Source organism: Hippocampus zosterae, chromosome 11 (genome assembly GCF_025434085.1).
Source record: "Hippocampus zosterae strain Florida chromosome 11, ASM2543408v3, whole genome shotgun sequence".
In the NCBI taxonomy this organism is placed as follows: domain Eukaryota; kingdom Metazoa; phylum Chordata; class Actinopteri; order Syngnathiformes; family Syngnathidae; genus Hippocampus; species Hippocampus zosterae.
In genome coordinates this window covers 11,051,687-11,072,615 of record NC_067461.1, presented here as the reverse complement: position 1 = coordinate 11,072,615, position 20,929 = coordinate 11,051,687, and the positions used below count along the sequence as shown (strand labels likewise).

General features: G+C 40.4%; 1 protein-coding gene across 3 annotated transcripts in view; it reads left to right on the top strand.

Moving 5' to 3' along the window:
* Positions 1 to 20,929, top strand: part of eys (eyes shut homolog) — a 143,461-nt gene that overhangs the window by 102,501 nt on the left and 20,031 nt on the right. For all 3 annotated transcript variants that reach the window (XM_052080554.1, XM_052080553.1, XM_052080552.1), the window contains 3 exons: positions 931 to 1,081; positions 11,753 to 11,861; positions 16,511 to 16,728. In XM_052080554.1, the coding sequence (XP_051936514.1) occupies positions 931 to 1,081; positions 11,753 to 11,861; positions 16,511 to 16,728 (478 nt within the window). The remainder of the gene's footprint in view (positions 1 to 930; positions 1,082 to 11,752; positions 11,862 to 16,510; positions 16,729 to 20,929) is intronic.

Genomic DNA, 20,929 nt, shown 5'->3' with positions numbered 1-20,929 from the left:
TTTCCCTTCTGTGGTCCGTTCAGATAATATGTCACAGTTAAGAGCCTCGCTGTCTCAGCTTATGATGAGAAAGACCTCCAAGTCAGCTTATAACAGGCATTATCAGACTGCAGTATTAAGCTAAGCGTAGCCTATCTGTGACAAAAAGATGGGGGATTTTCAGGATGCCGGTCTTATCCTGGAGGAATTGTTGAGCGTGGTCATATCAGGAGCTTTGCAGACTCGAAACAACAAGCTCAGCTTTTGCTCCAATTCCTCTCATCCATTTCCGTCCTTTCTCTGCTGTCGTGACTTCATCGCGAATGGCAGCAGTGGTACAAAGACGTACGGCGCCAAAGCGCTTTGGCTCAGTCATCGCTGTCACGATGGCATCAAAGTGGTCGACGCAGTTTGCGTTGCCTTACAACCTCTCGCGCTGTGTTTTCCTCGATGGGGTAGCGCAGCGTTGTGTCGTCTCAGGGAGATGCGCAGGATTAAAGCGCATCGTCTTTCCCCCACCTTGCTGTAGAGCCTATGAGCTTGTGTTTGGGGATGAGCGCTGCAGTTGCCCGTCGGCTCCCCAACTGCATTGCTCCGCTGTCGACTCTCCCGCTGGCGTATGATGTAAATTCATCTGGAAATTGAGTGGGGGAGTGGACCAAAATATGTATTTTCTCTTTGATATCCAACTTGTGATGTAGCATCGTTTTGAGAGATAGAGTTTAGTACCGCATGAATTTAGGGGTATGCTGTACAGGGGGAAAAAAAAAGTCATACATAGTAGAAAACGGACATGTGTCTGAGGTCAAGTAGAAAAACCTTAACGGCTTTGAAATTTTGGCAAAGCTAATTAGCAAGAAACACAGGACACGATTCATCCAAAGCACTTTCCTAAATCTGGGCATTTATTGACAAGAAAATAGACTTGGAATTATTTCCTTTCTTTTTCAGCCCAGGAGCAGAAGTTTTGTGGCCACTTTGTTCACGTGTTCCTTCAAGACGGAAATCCTGTTGCTGAACTTGGATGCGGCGGGAAACATGTCCTCAGTGTGGCCGCCAGCCAGACCATCAACAATAACCGATGGATGTCGGTGACAGTTCGGTAAGAATTGCGTTTTTCACCAATCACAGTACAAAGTATTTCGTACGATATTTTAAAGCTTCGTCAGGGAAATAAGCAAAGCCGTGAGGTGACGAACGTTGGAAAGTGCTTGTTTTTAAACCTTTGTCTCAGGGGTTTGAGCCCTGCACTGATAACATGTCAAATGTATTAAATCTTAAAATCAGAGGGTAGTAAATATACACTGGTGCCATCAGATTCCAAAGGAAACTTGGTTCGTAGCGATACAGCCCCTGATTTGTTTCACCAGATTCTGGAGCACATTCATATGCGTTTGCCTGTCGAAAGCGGATCGAAGTGATCACCATGTTTTAGTCGCGGCAGAGAGGAAGGAGACTTTGCCGCTGTGCTGGGTCTCCTTTTAGCCTTAATCGTGGAACGGTTGCATTCATATGCAAATGCTTACATTGGCGTCGTGCGGTTCCGTTTGAGCAGTGACGACCTGCTTTTCTAGCATGAGAATTGGCCTCACAGAGTGAATCGGCTTTTAGACACAGTTCACTTCATACTCCTCTGACTGTAAATAATCAAATGACTAATTGCTCGATCGCACGCAGGTTCGATCACTTCCCTTTTATTACAAAAGTCCTCTTCCATCATAATACAATTTTTGTCCTACTGTTTTATGCAAAACAAAATGTCAAAATAAGTCTATAAAATGGTTTAAGTTCAATATTTAAGTGGTTTGTCATTAGGATGTAATGGTACAAGTACATTCGCAAGGTCTGCGAGCCAGACACTATTTGAGGTACCGAGAAATTAGCAGCGGCTCAGACGGTTTGGAACCTTTTCCGGTGCTGGTCCCTCTCTTTGGAATAACCTCCCAATGAACGTTCGCCAAGCACCCTCTCTGCTCATTTTAAAACTCATTTTGATTCTTTGGCTCAGCATGAGACTTGATTTTTTTGATTTAGTGTTTTTGTCCTTTCTACTGTCTTTTGTTATTAATTTGGGATTTTTTGTTTGTTTGTTTGTTTGTTTGTTGTTTTAGGAATTACTTTTGCTCCATGTACAGCACTTTCTATGCAGCGGTGGTTGTTTTAAGTGCACCATAAATACAATTGAGTTGAGTAGAGTGTGTGTGTGTCACTGCACTAAAACCCCCCACTGCATTTGTAGCATGTGTGAAAGCTTACGTTGACAAAGCTATCCTCCATCAAATGTACACACAATATAGCAAATTATTGTGGGAGCCAACACAATTGAGAGACAGTGGCCAAATGATGTTGGCAAGACACATCGCATAGCCTGCGATGGCCTGTTTGTGAGTCAGACATGGCGTGTGTCGGTAAAAGAAATGCCTGAATGAGTCAACCTTTTTCCGTCATTGATGTGAGAGTGCGTTGGAAAAAGGCGCTTCGCTTTCTTCGCTGCTTAGCCACGCTGGGTTGTTATGCGCTGCCGTTTTTATAATGACATAATTGCTCCCTCAAGTAGTTGGAAGGATGAGTGCAAATCAACACATTAAACAACGTGGAGGGTCTATTTAAATGACATTAAAAGCCCTCTGGTGGGTGATGTACACAGCTGTTGCACCTGCTCCGAGGTTTGCAATCTTTCTTCTAGTCTATCAACACAGTTTTGGTGCAAAAACACATTTTCAGCTTCTGCTGTCAACAATTTGGCAGCATGTTGTGGCATTTAAATATCCTGTACTTGAATCATTTTGTTCTCTTTCTTTTCCACTAAAAGGGTTTTACCTGCGAGGAGCTTTTGTAGCAAATGTTTTTGATTAGCATTGTCGGTTTAAAAATGTCAATATGACGCCTGTGTTTAATTATGTGCACTATTATGAACAAATTCCGAGTGAAATGGTGCTCCAATACATGTTGTATCTCATGAAAGAATCCATATTGTGCATGTAAACAGGAGATTCGCAGTACACAATTGCCTTGAATAGCCTTTCTTCGGGAACACTCTAATGTATTTCTCCAGCACTTTTGTTTTGAAGAGCTCTAATAGAACATTACAGGGGGCAAGACAAAAGGCCACCCGCCACTGCACTGTTATATTATTACACAGCATGGCATGCACACAAGGGAGCCAATGAAATTTTTCTTCAAACTGGGACATTTTTGATGTTGGCACCGCTATCGATGATGGTACACTTTCCTTCTGTTTTTGTGTGTATGTGTGTTGTTGTTTTTTTTTTAATTGGGTGGTGACAAACCGCACTTTGGGTGCATTTTAGTAGTTGGTTGACTCTGTATGTTATTATTGGAAAAACACGAGCTTTGTTTTTTATTTGCAGAGTTGAAGAGCAACATACACAATGTGTCCATCTGCACAATAACATTTCCTTTTCGTTGGATGGTGAACTGAAATATATGCCATTTTTTTGTTTCTTTTTACTGGGCATTTTGAAACATAAATATGAAAAATTAGCAGTAGCAATAATAAGAGTGGTCTGATCCATAATTTAGAAAATAATAAGTTGCAGACTGCAAACTCCCTTTCTGCTTGACTCGCTGTCCTCGACATGGCTTGCACGCCCTTCCCCCATCCATCCAGAAGTCAAGTTTCAAGCTTAAGTACCTTTACAGTGCATTTAAAACAAACAAACAAACAAACACACAAAAACATTCCCAACATAAAACAATTTCCGAGGCTAGACATTAAGGGCCGCCAAATGAACAAGAATATGTGAATGTTAAATTAGGTCGTTGACTTACTTACACCAAATATCTCAAAACATACACTTTATATCTTGTAATCAATCACAGCTTTATCACAAGAACCCTTTTGTTTGATTGTAGCATGGAAGTTTGAAAGAATATGTGCAACACTATGAGCACTGATTCAGAGCAGAAACTCAGGATTGAGCTTGTTTCTAACATTACAATTCAATAGCTTGCAAGCAAGCCAACATACTGTTGGAAGCATTCCTAGACAGTCTTCGCTTTAGAATGAGAGTTTCAATTATTTTGTTTTCCACAAGCAAAAAAAAAACCCAAATAAACAAGTGAAACATAGCAGGTTTACAAATTACATTGTTGACCTTTATGTTTTAAAATGCTCATAACCTTTGATTTGAAGTGTCTGTGAGTGATGCGACTCATAACTTTTTTTCTGTGCTGAGGAATTGGAGTCCGAGATCTCCTTGCTTTTTCAACACAAATGACAAAACTCCACATTTTTCCCCTAGGCCCTTTTATGTTAGCTTTTATTTGTCCTAAATTGGTTACATTCTCCACATGCAAGAGTTTTACTCCACGTACATTATTGGGGGGAAAAAACAACAAGACCAGCTTTTTTGAGCACCAGGCAGACTACATTCATCTCATCTGGCGACTGTTCACATGCAACTCGGGAAAACTTGTTACGACTTTTAGCCTGGAACTTCTCTAAAATCAGAATATTGCATTTTCCAAACATTAATATTCTTCAAATAATAAATCTTTGCATATTTATATTGTCCTGACATTGTAACAATGCACAAACACTTTTTTGTTTTTTGTTTTTGCCAACTTAATGACAGCAATCGCCAAACTGTGCACCGGACCGTGTGAAGATATAGTTTGCGGGACCGGCATAGAAACATAGTAAAAATATCATGCACAACTTCAATGGGACCACTCATTGATAATTAACACGTCTGATTGGCAGTTCTGAGGTTCCCGCACTACACAAGTGCCGCCACTACCCAGAAACTAACCTGATATGCAATGTAGTCGTGAAAAACGCAATTTATGATCATGTGTTATTGACCTGCAGTCCCCTCATGACCTTGAACAGGATAAGCATTGTAGAAAATGAATGGCATGATTGCTCACACCACATGTGGCCACTGCAACTCTGGAACCAAAGCGACATATCCTCCATACAAACAAATCCCACGATAAACCCGGATTAGGGGAAAGTCAAAACTAAAGTAATCACGACTGTAATTAGGGTCCCAATGAATAATGGGGAGATAATTCCTTTTGCAATGTGGAGTTTTAATTAGAAAAGGACAATTGATTACCTTTTCTGGGCTACAACAATTGGCACGAGCTATCTTTTGAATTCTCCAAATGGCTTTGAATCACTTCATGATTACGAAAGGCATTTATTTTAATGAGGCGCTCATGCTCATACATTTATTTACACACTGTGACAGAATTGTGAAATGATCACTGTTTTTGTTTTTTGAAAGAACGGTACCCATTTTACTGTTTTTGCCAGTACTGTATGAGCAATACTACCTGTCGCCAGTTATGTATGTTAATTACACATTGTGATTATTCATCTTTTCATTCATCTTCCTAACCGCTTGATCCTCACTAGGGTCGCGGGGGGTGCTGGAGCCTATCCCAGCCGTCTTCGGGCAGTAGGCGGGGGACACCCTGAATCAGTTGCCAGCCAATCGCAGGGCACACAGAGACGAACAACCATCCACGCTCACACTCACACCTAGGGACAATTTAGAGTGTTCAATCAGCCTGCCATGCATATTTTTGGAATATGGGAGGAAACCGGAGCACCCGGAGAAAACCCACGCAGGCCCGGGGAGAACATGCAAACTCCACACAGGGAGGCCGGAGCTGGAATCGAACCCGGTACCTCTGCACTGTGAAGCCGACGTGCTAACCACTGGACTACCGGGCCGCCTACATTGTGATTATTATTTTTTTTTTTTAATGGGCACATACTGTCAGTGCAAATCTGGACTCTTCTTTCGGGCGGCAAAACAGGTTGCATTTTGTGCATTTGTGAAGTGAGACATCAGAAGTCCTCCTTGCACATCACTTCTCCTCTTGCAGATCCGAAAGGTGTTTTCTCAGGTTGTAACACTGGATGCATCCAAGCATGCTTTTATTGACCTTGTGTTGAACACGACGATACGGTTCCTTGATAGTTTTTTTTTCTCTCGCTTTTCTGTGGGAGACTTTTGTGATGCCACGAAAGAACGTTACCAGTCAATATATTAAGGAGGCAAAATATGATGTGCTCAAAATGGAACCTCAATGAGGATGAGTGCCATGAAAATTGAACTGATGGAGCTATGATCTTAGATGTTTAATCCAAGCACAGATTGATTCTATTTCCAATTTTTTTTTTCTTAAGAGGGAAAATTATTTAAAATCTCCAAAAATGGGAGGTTATCCTAAATGTCTTGGTGGTGTTTCATGGATCTCTAGTAGAACTCGGAGACAAATAACTGAGCTCATTGATTAATCAGATGATGAAAAGGTATGTTCTGGGACTTTGGTCCACATTCTGTAGTCTCCCTCACTAAAGGAGCAAGAGCAGCAGCCCGGCACTGCTCACCTTACACACCAACCATCCACGTTTTTACCCTGCTACGATGTAGAACCTGAACCAATTGCTAATCACATACAGTGTGTTTTACAACGACCAAAACAAATGCTGCACTGGACCAGAACAGTGAGTGAAGTGTTCAGTTATGTCGATGAAGTTCAGATAACCAAAGTCCACAGTAGAACAGTAATTTAAGAGCTGTGTTGTGATATGATTGAAAATGATATACGATCATTGGTGGGAGTCAAATCTGGTGAATTTCAATTCCAAGGTGCCAGCTGTCTTCCTCCTACATTTAATGCATGCGACCTATTTACACTCCCTGCTCACAGGTATGAAACACCACGAGAACATTCGCTCTTCCCACAAAGAGAGTGAGGCGCTAAGTGAGCTGCAAATTATGAATTCAACCACTAACAGGTTCCACATTATGGTGTGATTCTTGTAAGCTTATGAAATATGATTAGAATAATAAGCCTTCATCAGCTGCTCCTAAGTGTTGCAAAGGCTTTGTGCGCAGCGTTTTACTGCCATCTGTCGCCAAAGCCTTCAGATGTATTTTATGCAAAGGTAACGTTTTAATGCTCGGGTGTTATTATTAATTATCTGTAGGGCACGGTGAAGGAGGCGTGGTCAAAAAGGAGCGTTATGACAACTTTATTAAATACTTCTGTGTCAAGGTGCGGTGCCGAAAATACTCGAATGCAATCCCTAAACAATAGCTTTCATGTGAGAGGCAAAGTGTCTCGATCGCATGGAATCAGTCACGCGGCAGAGAGCCTAAATGAGGATGGCTGAGATGACAAAAAAAGAGAAAAAAAACAACAACCTATGATTAGAGCATTAGCCAGATGAAGCAATGCATAAGTAATGAGTGAGTGTAAATAATCAGCGCCATATTGTGGTTCTGTGTACTTAGAGAAAATGAAATATTCACACATATTTGTTTGTTTACCTCAAGTGGAGCCGCTGTCGGTCCTGCGAGACGGAACACTGAATGGTGCACAAGGGAAGAAATTACTCGGTGCCTTTTTCCTCCTTTGTTTGAGTAATCATGTCTTTGTTGGTGTGCGCTTGTGTTTTTACCCTCAGAGTCCACAACATTAGGAACAGCTGCATGATACGATTTGTTCCAAAAGAACTGGAACAAAACGGTGTCTTTTCAAAGAGGAGAACTCTCGATTTTAGAGTGACACTATTTCAACAGCATGTTTTTGTATTTTAAGATGCATTTTTTGGGGGGGTCTTAATTTCTGTCATGGAATTATTATTTAATGTTTTTTTTGTTGTTGTTATTATTGCCAATAGTGATGCTATGACACCTTGTTGTCCATCAAGGGGATTTTTTTTCCTTCACACATGGACAATATTGGTCCATTCATGATGAACTCTAATTCCACATACGCTGCAAATGGCCAATCAATCAAAATAGCACACAACATAATGGTGGAGCAATTAAAATAAAGAATATGAGCGTATCTTTGTAAAGATAGAATGCTCACCGCAGCTCTTGTATGACACGTCACCGGTTTCTGCAGGTGTACCGACTGATACGACCTGCGAGTGCATGCTTGCATGATGTAGATGCATGGATGAGGGGAATGAGGAAGATGGGGGTGGTGAGCACCTGCAGGGGAACTATTCTCCTCCGCCATGTGGCTCCTGGATGATGTAAAGAAGTCATCTTCATGAATAGTCATTTGTGCCTTCGAGCAAGACCAATGTAGATGAGCGTGGTGGAGCATCCGAGCGCTCACGAGTGAAGTTGTATCATCATGTTTGCTTAGCGAAAATGCTCTTTGAGTCTCATGGGGTTGCATGTTTGCAACATTCGCAGACGCAATACAAAAAAAAAAGATTGAAAGGAAACTGCTCGGACGAGGCTTCCTGTGCACCAAATGGATTCTGGAAATTCTGAATTGACTTTTTCAAGATGTGAAATGTGCTTGAATTTTGGATGTGGAAGTGCCTTGAAGTGCTTGAAATTATTACTAATATAGACATATACTGTATATACAGTAGTTGACTACTGAATAGTTCACTGGTAGAATGATCAAACATGCACATATATCTTTACATAGATCTTGTGTGTTTTCCAGTACGGTATTCTCCCTAAGCAATTGCAAAGCGTGAATATGTTTGTTTTTGCCAAACTACATTTTTAATCGCACTGAAAACATTTTAACAGCTTTTGGAAAAAGATTAAACGTTTTAACAGTGCTGTAATATGATGTGGATAAATATGGGGTAAAAGATATATATATAAAGAGGAATTACATGCTATTATAAGCTTTCGACAGTCACAATATTACCTTTGGCACAATGGTAATAGCCCGACACCACACACCACTCCGCTTGACCCGGCACCACACTGCACGGCCTCTCTTGCTTTTTCGTCAGGCGTACGCCTGATGGCAACACGCAACATGTGATGTTTCACCGTAACATTTCACATAGCGCGTATCGTCTACTAAAGTCGTGACAGTGATTTCGCCAGCGGCACACAAAGCTCATTCAGTCATTCAGAATGAGATCACTGTCATCCATTTAGTCGCGTCGCCGAATCAACAGCTTGCCTTCTTCACTCTGTGGCGTCCAAAGCCGTGGCCGCCTTCGGCCTCGAGGCGGGAGCCACAACAGTCGGGCCAGAGAAGCAAGGATGCTCCGCTCTGGTGGGTGGAGACCTCTCATTCAAGTGAATGAGACTCATAGTGTGAAATGAGCCACTTTTCCCAAACTCCGGTGCAAAAATGACTGTGATTCACTGGTGGCTTCTCTGTGAAAGAGGGTGCGTGTTGAGTCTGCAGGGGCAGTATGGGGGTGGCACCTCAGTTTGTGATGTGGAAAAGTGAAGACCTAGTCATTTTCTTGGATTGGGAGGGGCTATTGCTTGGACAGGAGGAATGAGAATGAATGCTCCGAAATGGGCGAATGCAGTTCCGATCGATTTAAATGCCCCGAGAAGACATCTCAGCGTGATTGTGAGGAGTGTATTAAGTGAGAAATAAAAGTTGCTATGTGAGCCACTTCACCACCAATGTTCTGTAAAGATGTCACCTCTTGGTTCACATGTATTTATTCATTCAACAAATGTGTTCAAGATTGTGTCAGGACACTGCCCAACTAGAGCATCCATTGCTGTGTTTTCATTCTTCGACTTGGTTTTGCCTAATAACGATGACATTGCTCAACATATTGCAAATTAAAATTATGTATGTGATTTGTGGTTGATTGCAGAGGGACTTTATTCGTCATAATGTGATGATGCAATACGATCCCCTTTATACCAAAAAAAAAGCCAATATTCCAAAATACTGGCCAATTTTCTGCAAGAGGAGATTATGAAAAGCTTGCTCAAAGCACCTTTTTAGCATCCATTGAACTTGCTTTCATGGTGACATTGATGACATTAATCCCTGCATTTTTGGTAACATTTGTCCTCATTAGGGTCAGGGGTAACCTCTGTCGAGAAGCATGTTACACCGTGTGCTGATTGCCAGTCAATAGCAAGCGTGCATACAGGCAAACAATAATTCACACTTGGACTAAATTTAGTCTTCAGTTAAACTTGCATGCATGGCTTTGGAATTTAAGAGAAGAAAAAAAATCCCACACCACTGAATATGAGACAGGCAAGCTCGTCAGTATCCCAAACTACTACCAGGACTTAACACTCCAAACACATGCCTGTATTGTAAATGTATTTTCCCAATATGTCATAAAATAAACATGACGTGTATTTGTTCATACATGCCGCATAACTCTTTGTAACGATATCAGAGGCGTACCGGCTGTTCCGCCATCATAATAGATTATCAACATCAGTGATAATCGGGGTTGCCACGGCAATGACATTCATGCAGTCAGCCTTATAACGTCTTATAATGGCTCTACTTTAAGAAAATGTACAAATTATGTATATTAAATGACTTTGAACTTCTTTAATTACACAGCAAATTTTAATCAGTGGTGGCTTTATGCGGTCCTCAGTGTATTTCTGACGCTTACTTGTAAAAATGTCTATTTTTGAGGGGGGAGGCACATCAGGGTTTTGAGTTTTTTTTCTTTTTTTTTTTTTTTAGTTTGATCTTGCAAAGCATGAGAAATATGGATTTGAAGATGTCCCATAATTTATAGATTTATGAAAAAAATTCACTTGTTGCTGAAACTAAACCTTAATTCATGAATATTTTAAAATATACTATATAACATATTACTGTTATTATTATTACAACCTAATGTGCCAGAATAACACCACGGCAGAGTCAGAATTGATGCAAAAAATAGTAATAATCGAAGAAAATATTGACTATCTACGGAGCCCCTAAGGGGACATGGAAGGAAAAAAAAAACTTTGCGAGATCTCGCAAAAAAAGATTGCGAAAATTCTATTAAACTCACGAACGGTTGAACACGCTCCATAACTGTTGTCTGCGCTTACACGTACGATGACCCGGAAGCACGTCAACGACCATTAAAAATAAATAAATAAAGTATTGCGAGATCTCGCAATCTTTCTTTGCGAGATCTCGCAAAGTTTTTTTTTTTCCTTCCATGTCCCCTTAGGGGCTCTGTACCGTAACTTGCAGCTCTGATATTGAAAAAAAAATCTGTAATGTGTGTTGACCAGTGTTATTTACTTGTGTTATCAGACACACTAAGATTAAAAAGTGCATCGCAACGAGGCACTACACTGATCAGAAGCGTCTTTAAAATGTGTGTGGCATAGTTTGTAGAAGCTCATATATAATGCACACCCCTCTTATTGCATATTATGTACAAATGATGAATGGGAGCGCGGGAATCACTTGACTTTGCCAAGCTGCTTTATGACACAAGTAGACCAGCTACTTAACATTGTGACTGCAACATTAATGACTGGTACAAATGTATATTTCCCTTGAGAGGGTCAGATTATAAAATTGTCCTCACGCTCACTAGCTTTATAATGTATATCTGCTTTGTGCCCCCATTTTTTTATCATTAATTCATCCCGAATGACATAATTAGCACTGTGTTTTGCAGTTATTGGATAGTGATAACATATTTTGTATTGTACGTGACCTCATGAACCGTTGTTGTATCTCAATATCATCCCAAGACTAGAAATTGTTTTTCGCATTGGTTTGCCCGTCGTTGGCTTTCGGTTACCGCTTGAGCTCCAAATGCACCATTGCTCTCTATACCCAATCTAGCAGTGCATAAAGTTTATTGTAAAATAGTGTGTAGTCTCCGTGGTCACATTAGTAGCTGCATTATTCCTTCTGCACTGCGTAATGTTTTCATGCATTGCTGGATTTATTGTGCAATATTGTTGGTAGAGCCTTGTCTGAGAAACCTCTTCCTATCTTTCTCTCTCCTCCCTCTGCCCCTCTCTCTCTTTCTCTCTCTCTCTCTCTTTCCTCTGAACAGATACAATCTGCCCACCAGCAAACAAGCAGGGTCATGTATGATTGAAATAGCAGTAAATAATGGCCCAGCTCATCGTCTCCAGGAGTCTGTGTCACTGGCCATGTCGGAGGTAATGTGACCTCCCTGTACCTTCCACCCCTTGGAGCATCACTTAGGTGTTATTTATTATTTGGCCTTGTTCATGAACATACATCTTGATAAATGTTTAAACCACAATGTAATCTGGACAGCATCTTATTTTGTCCATACTTACAATGGTATTGTACGTATAGTTGCAGGAACGCCCCTCACCAAAAGTTTCAAGGAAAAGAGCTGGATTCAATATTTTAAAGTGTATTAAAATGTTTCAAAATGACTGCTGGGAAAGGCGTCTTGAAAACTTGTGCCATTCTGTTACCCGCACATTATTTTGTGATCGCTGTGACAATTTTTTTTGTCACATGTGGCTGTGACAATTTTTTTTGACAAGTCATGAAAGTAGCACCAGGCTGGTTTTGACCTGCTCATCTAGCTGGTCTGCCTCATTAGTTTGATTAACAGCGCTCGCATTTAATTTTAGGTGAATAATGTTCTTTTTCCTTTTCAAAGGCACATAAAGGAGCTTGACCTTCCCGCAGGCTCAATGCGCTGCACCGCTGTTAATGTGATTTATGTTTTTCTAATTTGAGGATGTTTTTTGTCTGTGTTAATATTATGTTGCATTATGGATAAAATAATATTCAATGGTTTCGTAAGATAATAGCTTCTTTTGTTTTGTGACCACGCGTGGAGCTCAAAACACTCATTTTCTCCTTGAAATGAATGATAAAGGCATTAACCCGTTCCAGACTCTTTCCCAAAATATGGTTTCAGTTGTCATGAGTAAAAACGTTATTTTCAAAAATATTCTTGATGGGCATTACGGTGAACGACTGGTTTGCACATCTTCCTCATAGTCCAGAGGACGTGGGTTTGAATCCAGTTTTAGACTTTCCTGTGCGGAGTTGGCATTATTCTTCTATCGGGAAGATGAAAACCGACCCTGAAAGAGGTGACTTGAGGAAGCCTAAAGACAATGTGCCAGCAAAGGGACAGAAGCAGATGGGGTCAATAAAACTTTCAGTACCTCTCCATCATGGGCATACGCAAAAGATGGGGAAATCCCAGTCCTTCATCTTCGAAACTTAGCAGAGACTGTGGCCAGCCTTCAATCTATTTATGGAGGTTGGTTGCAGGTGCTTACCTTGATAGTCAGTCTGGAGAGCACTGGGGTAGAATCTGGTTAGAAGAACAGGGTGAATGACATCTCAAAGCAGGCAGAGAAGGCATCTAGACGGCTGTGGCTAAAGAGGAATGATGGTGATGCAATGCAAAGAGCGATGGTGAAACCATAGTGATATAAGAGAGGGTGGGCAGTGCTATATTGGGAAGACCCCACGGATGAAGAGAGCACTTCTAGAATGCTGGTCGTCCACTTAAATCTCTCGGTGATATCACAGGCTCATCAATGAAACACCACTAAAGCAGGGGGTGCCCACTTGTAAACCTGGGGCTGTCTCAAAGTCGTAATCCGACAATCGTGCCCCCAGTTAAACAACGTCTGAAGGGAGTGACTTCTCTGCCAGCCACCCCACATAAATAATAGGAGGTAACTCCTGCCAAGGACTGGGGCTGCAGGAGACTTGTTTTAAATACGGCATGCAATGCTCTAAGTCCACTTACACACTCATGAATCTTACATTAGTACATGCTTCGGATGGATTCAGCTCATAGACAGGTTAAGCACACTCAAATTGTGATGCGATGACATAAGGGTTACTTCTCAACATGCAGCTCTCGTGGTTCAGAAAGCGCGTTCCCTCGCTCACTCCAAATGCATCAAATCAAAACACTCTCAGGAACTGATTTACGGAAGGTTTGCTGGAAGCTGTTCTAAAATTATTTTGACATATCGTCTATTCAGCAATGTTATTTTGGATCTAGTGGTGACTTGGAGCCAGACGCCAGCAAGCTATGGTAAAACTTTCTCTCGTATCTGGGTCATATTCGAACAATGTGCCAATTATCTTTTGCTGGTCTCCCCCAAAGCAGTTTTTGGGATGTACTGCCCCAAGTTTTAAAAACACTGCTATGAAGGACGGGCAACGAGATGAGTACAATTAGACAAAATATGACTTTCATGCAGTAGCTGGTTCCACTATAATTATCAGAGCAATAGATTTATTTTGTGGGTCTTAATATATGCATGCTGCTGCGGAACTCTTTGTTGACTTTGTAAACTTTCAAGTGGTGCATTTGTTGTGTCGATGACATCTGATGGCATAAAGCCATCATCTCAAAAGATTATTTGGCCATGCGCCTCAATGCCGCCCTCCATTGCACCTCGGCAGAAACGCCAGCATCAAGTCAGGATGAATGATATTCAAGAGTCGAGGGTTATCATGTTCATAAAAACTCCAATGTGACATGTTCAGACTGTTCAGCTTAGGAACATTTCATTCTGTGAAATGCATCAATTCCCACAATGGTCTGTTTGTCTATAAAGATGTTTATCGTCAGTGAATGCCTTTTTTTTTTTTTACTGAGACAGACAATACATAGCAATGACTTATTCTGAAAGACGCTGCCAGTGAGATTTATTTTTATTGTTTGTGATATCCTGGCACTCACAACAACACCGCGATGCCAAAAAAAGCATCAACTTTCTTACAACGCATGATATTAGAGATTGGAATTTCGAAGTATAAGCCCACTAAATATGAGTCCGTTTTGGATTGTAAACTTCATAAGCACCTCGCTTTACCACCTTTCTCATTAATCATCTTAACTAAAAGAAAGATCAGGTAGTCTGGGGATGTCATTCACTTTATTTAACAAAAATCACACACAAGTCAATGAGCGGTACAGTTCCTTTTGATTTGGATTGGATTGGATCAACTCTATTGTCAAATGTACTGTATGTGTACCATACAGCACAGATGAAATTTCTTCCCTCTCAACATAAAATTGAGCATCTTAATGTCAAAACAGGAATGAATTTGTGCTATGCTGTTCACCGATTGTGAATGAAAAATGGAAAGGAATTTTGAAACATTGGCAAAAAAAAATCTCATTCATCAAAAGTTCAAAAGACAGATGTTTGTGTATGAGAAAAATGAGGATGAGATGGTTTGCATTGTTTGATCTTTGACGAAAAAGTTTTGAATATGTGGAGGGGAAGGGAGCAATGGAAAAAAAATGACACAGGTCTTTCTTGACAGAAAAAAGAAACAAATGTCACTGCAGCCTATCTTTCATTCGGTATTGTAATTTTTAAGCTTCTAAAGGCTGTATTGAATCCACTCACAAGAAGGAGTCATGCCATATCACTTATGGCAAAACAAATATCCTTTCAAAGATGACTTTCTTGTGTCTGGGTCATTTCAGGACATTTAGACAATTTGCTAGTGCTGGCATAGCAATTTTTGGGGGTGTTCTAGCCCAAGTTTAATGTAACGCAGGATGGCCAATAAAGACGCATTAAATCAATACAAATCAAAACATGGCTTTCATGTAGTTTGTGGTTCTACCAAAAATGTGATGATCTGGACGACAGATTTATTTTCTCTCTCAAGGTGAAAACAATTCAGGCTACTCTACACCCCTTTTTAAGGATGTTGCCAAATGCATGCCAAATCAATTCCAGCAAGTGAATACGCAATCACTCATCCAACAACTGCAGGCTTACTACAATGCGTTATTGCAAAGCATTCACACCTCCTGATTTTTTTTTTCATTTTTATTTATTTTTTGCTTACATACTGTAGCAACCCTGTGATGGCATTTCATAAATTAGGGTTAGAGTTCAGAGCCAGGAAGATATCTGGATACGATTGGATGAGCGAGTCAGGGCCGTGGACTTTGCATGCAAGGAAAGCAGGCGAGTAAGTGACTCAACTTTTGTTTGGAGACGCGTTCGACGACTGAAACTAAAGATGGAAGACATCATCTATTCTAAGTCAACCCGAGTATCATCACCTTAGCGTCAACTACAAAAAAATAAAAATAAAAAATGAAGTAGTTCAATCCCAAGTACCTGTTCTCACAAATCTTTTGTTATGAGCTTCAAACTGATAGCATTTTGGATCATTAGAATAGTCAGCGTCTGCAAAAGAGACTCATTTGCTGCTGTCCCTCAAAACACATATTTCACTGTTTCAGACCACACCTTTCCCCCATTCACATTGTCCTCGGGATGAGTAACTGCACACAACAAACTGAATAGGACGACTGCTGATTTTTCAAGTTAATTTACTGATGCAAACTTAAAGGCAAGACATAAAACATAATAATGGGAATGTTATTCTAATGGACAAGTATGAAAAAAAATTGACTCTTCAAAAGCCTCCTTCGGAGACTGATCTCACATCAGTCCAACTGAATAAAAACATCTCTGAATACAAAAATTAATGTCCCCATGTAAAATCCATAATTTGTCTATTATGTGACGGAAGTGTTTGCACTCATGTTTTATATACTTTTCCAACAATATAAATATAAAATGTGTCCATTGGTTGACAAGGATGACTTATTAACCATAATGGACAATTACAGCAACATAAAATGTAATCGCCTACTTCTTCATATCAGCATCAATCTGCAATGTATGGTAATAAAGAAGTAACGAAGAGAAGACTTATTAACATCAAGGGTTACACTAGTGAGCTGGATGTAAATGATAGGAGAGGGGAAATGATCTTTTGCTCTGATTGTTTCGGTTGTTGTTTTGTTTTTCTGCAGGGAACATTTGGGCCTATTTTTCTTGGGCTTGCGTCCTCCCATTGGGAATTGCATGACGGGCTTGCAAAAGGAGGATTTATTGGATGTATCCGGCAACTTCAGGTAAACTCAAAGGAGATTTTCCTGGTGGGTGAGGCCGTGAGAGGGAGGAACATCAAGAACTGTGACCCACCTGTTTGCCAGCACCTTCCCTGTCGCAACGGAGGGACCTGTGTCAGGTGATTAATCCGTTGCTTTTGTAAGTGAAAGCCACTTTGTAAATTAATACAAAATTCAACTTTGATTAGCACCCAATTATCCACCTCCATCTATTCCATTTGCACACATCTGCGTGTCTTATAACAATAACGCAAAACGTGTGCAGGGAAAAAAAAACAATCTCCTCTCTAGATTTTTTGGCACATGCTCCTTCTCAAATGTTTGTCTAAATCAGTCTCAAGTCTGTAAATTGTTTGACCCTGCTCCTGAATAACAAAGTAGAACTGCACGCAGTTAAGCACTGACATCTGCCGAGGCCAAACCATCCTTGTATCTTTCCTTTTCAATAAAACATACAAAGGGAAAAATCCAAATGTGAGAAGATGGTCCACCTGACTTTCTCCATGCACGGCGTACTACTGCTTCTCTGCCCTCTATTACGTTTAGATCATATTTTTTTTATATACAGAGTAAAGTGAGAGGTTTGACATTTAGAAACACTTTCGGTAGAATAATAATGAAAATAAAATAATCTCACACTCATGAAGACTCTTAACCATTCACATAAATTGGAACTACTTAAAACACTGACAATGGAGCACAAGTTTCAAGATAATGTAATTGCCCAGTGGCAAAAAAAAATAAAAAAGAAATTGAAAATCGGTAAAGCATCATTATTGCCAGCAAATGTATTACACACGTCCGATTTAACCCTGGAGAACCCACGGGGTCAAATTTGACCCCTATAAATTCTGCTACCTTAATCCTACCCTTAAATCCCAAAGGGTCAGATTTGGCCCTAATCCTAAATCAGGATTACAGCATTGAATATTTGAAAAAAACATATTTTGGCGTTCAGTGAACATATACCTGTAGCAGTCATTTAATGTACAATTCATCGTTTTCCAAAGAAGAAAAAGGTTCTTGGGTTCTCCAGGGTTAAATTTGTCTGAGACCCACCAAAACCTGAAATCACAACTCTGATCAGCATCGGATGATTGATAAATCCCAAATAACGTTTGGTTGAAAAAGCTGTTGAATTTGGTCGGGAGGTAAGAGCAGCATCTTGACTTTAGGTCTCTCAATAGACTACATGTTGTGTAATACAGTTTTGGGATTTCAATTTTGTATTTCCAAAGTGGTTCCGACAGTAAATTATGCTCCATTCTCTTTACACATTCTAAATGTTACTGTGTGTAAGTGCATAGTCTATATGTGACACGAAACGACGTTATAAAATGACACTATTTTTCGGCGCCACATTTACAAAGAACTTGTCTCATTCCAAAAGCATATGATTTATATTCGAGTGATATTATATGAGATACCGTGTTCTCAATACCAAAAGGTGAAAAAGTGAGGTGACATTAATTTCCCAAATTGATCTGTAATCTGATTCCATCTGCCTTTGTGTTGAGCCACCTGAGCTCATCAGAACACGATCACACCTCACTTGCTCGTAATTTTGACCCTCTTTGTTAGTCTGCACAGATGACCTGTGACACTCTTTCCCCTTGGCTAATCCAGAATATAGGTGCTTTAAATGACTTGTTCATTGTTATGACACTATCTATTAACATTTGCATTTCTTGAACAGGAAATGAAAGAGGGCGCCCTGATTATTGTGATAAGAAAAGGCTCGGAGAATGCCAATTAGGATGTGATGGCTTTGTGGTACTAGTGGTTTGTCATGTGTTAAAGTGGCGGTCTAGCAATTATCTCAGTCTGATGGATGCACATGAATGCAGTTTCTTGTACGACACGCACCATCCAGGTCAGTCAGAGTTCACAGAGCTCTCTTACTCCTTTGGTTGCACAGCTGTGAGACAATCGGATGACAAGGCCAATTGCGGTTTCACCTGACCAGAGGTTGTTTATTCCATATCAATGTCAAACTGGAGCGTATTCTTCTGTGGGCATCTTTGCATATCAGGCTTTTTAGTAACGTCATTGCGAAATGCCAAAGGCATTCTGATGTCTGACGTGTCACATTTATAAATCTCGTCTTCAATGCATTGGACGCCAGGTCATTGCATGTACTGTAAACGAAAACAGAAATACTCATTGATCAACAAAAAATGTCTCTGTGTAAGCAAAATATAATTTCTTCACTGTGATAGTTCAGAAATTTCTCATTTTCTGTTTAAGCATAAATTTGAGTATTTGACGAGATCATGATACTGTGGCTATGTGGTAACTCACAACAGCCAATTTTATTGATCTACAACAGGGTAGCGAGTAAAGTTTGACTCCCACGTCTCCTATCTGTGTGCTTCCTGCTGGGGGACCTGCTGTTGATGTTGGTATGCTTGTGTGGGCATGCAGCGAGTCTTTTGCAGGAGCAGGTGGCTGCAGCTTTCACTATTGCTGTCTTTTGTTGGAGCACAATAGCATATTAAAATAAAAAGTCTATAAAAAACGGAATCTTTCCATGACAATGTAGTACGTTAGTGGTTAGAGCGACTGCCAGGCAGTCAAGGGGTCCAGGTTTGAATCTCCATTGTATTCCATTCCTCCCACTCGAGAAACGTGTTTAATTCAATACACTAATTTTGTCACTCATATATGTGAATGTGAATGTTTATACATACACAGGGATGGATAACTGTCGCCTGCACTCTCAGTGGCCTCTTGATTAATTAAAAATATATATAAATAAACTGGGCAGCCCTGTGGTCCAGTGGTTAGCACGTCGACCTCACAGTGCAGAGGCCTCCCTATGTTCTCCGTGGGCCTGCGTGGGTTTTCTCTCCGTTTTCCTCCCACATTCCAAAAACATGCATGGCAGCCTGATTGAACACTCCAAATTGTCCGTAGGGGTGACCAACAGAGACCAACAGCGCGGATGGTTGTTGGTCTCTGTGTGCCCTGCGATTGGCTGGCAACCGGTTCAGGGTGTTCTCTGCCAACTGCCCAAAGAGGGCTGGGATAGGTTCCAGCATGCCCCTGTCACCCTTGTGAGGATAAAGAGATTCAGAAAATGGATGGATGGATGGATGGATTTATTTTATCTTCTGCTTTGTTTTGGGAGGTTTTCTGTGGAAACTGTCTATGTACAGTACATGCATGGAGAAATGCATTATGTAAAATGAAATGTGTTAAGAGTGTGTGTTTTGGGCATATTTTATCCATATTTAAGGCACAGTTTTTGTCATACATCTGGATAGGAAGTGTGTGGTCCCCCACTAGTGTTTATGAGTGACATGTAATTGATCAGTCAGCTTGGATGAGTTCCAGTTACATGTGACCCTAATGAAATCACTTGCTAGAAAAGGGGATGTATGGATGATCTTTTGATACGATTGTGTACGTTCTGAATGTTTTGGACCTTGTCGTCCAGCCTATGAATTGTAAAAATACACAGTATTCTCGCTTTGTTATCATCTTGCAAGACCAAAAGCATTGCAAACACCTGGTTGGGTTTATTTATTTATTTATTTTATGGTAATGATGTGCTATTATTTTATCAATGTATAAAGTACAGTTGGGAAAACGGTTCCCAGCAACAGTTTTCTGCTTGTTGTTGCTGAGCCATAGGTCCAGCCATCCACATTAATCTACAGTCTTTTTTTTTCTTTTTTTTTTAGCAATTAGCAGCTATTGCACAAAGCACACATAGAGTATGATTTGTGAGGTGAACAGGCACTCGCCCTTTGAGTTTGCCTACCTCACACAGAGTAGAGCTAAAGTTTTGTGCTCTTCAAACTCACAGTCGGCAAGTATAATTTGTGCATCCTAATAAGATAATTAAGCATATTAGCCAGTTGATGTCACACGATGCCTTCTTCATGTGCTTTTTACCACTATAGTTGTTCTCTGCTAAATATCCACAAAAGCTACTGAGGTATCCCATTTGCCCATTTGAGCGTCCGAGTGATTCACAAAGTTATGTGTTATAGAAGATAAGAATGCAGCGAGGAGGAAAAACAGTGAATGTAATGTGCAGCCCGTAAATCCCAAACATTCAGTTGGCTAATTAAATTGCTCCTGGTATTGTTTTTTTTTCTTCTTCTTTTCAGTGTGGCGCTGAAACTAAAAATGAAATTGCTGCCACCATCTTCTCAAAGTGGCACTGATTAGTTGAAACACTTTTTTTGAGTGAATATTCAATTCAATTAATGATCATTTTTCGGGGGGTATCAGACTTAATTTACTTTTAAGATGAATAATTTTGTCCTCTCTTTGCGGGTTTTGTTACTAATATAGTAAGCAGTTCTATGG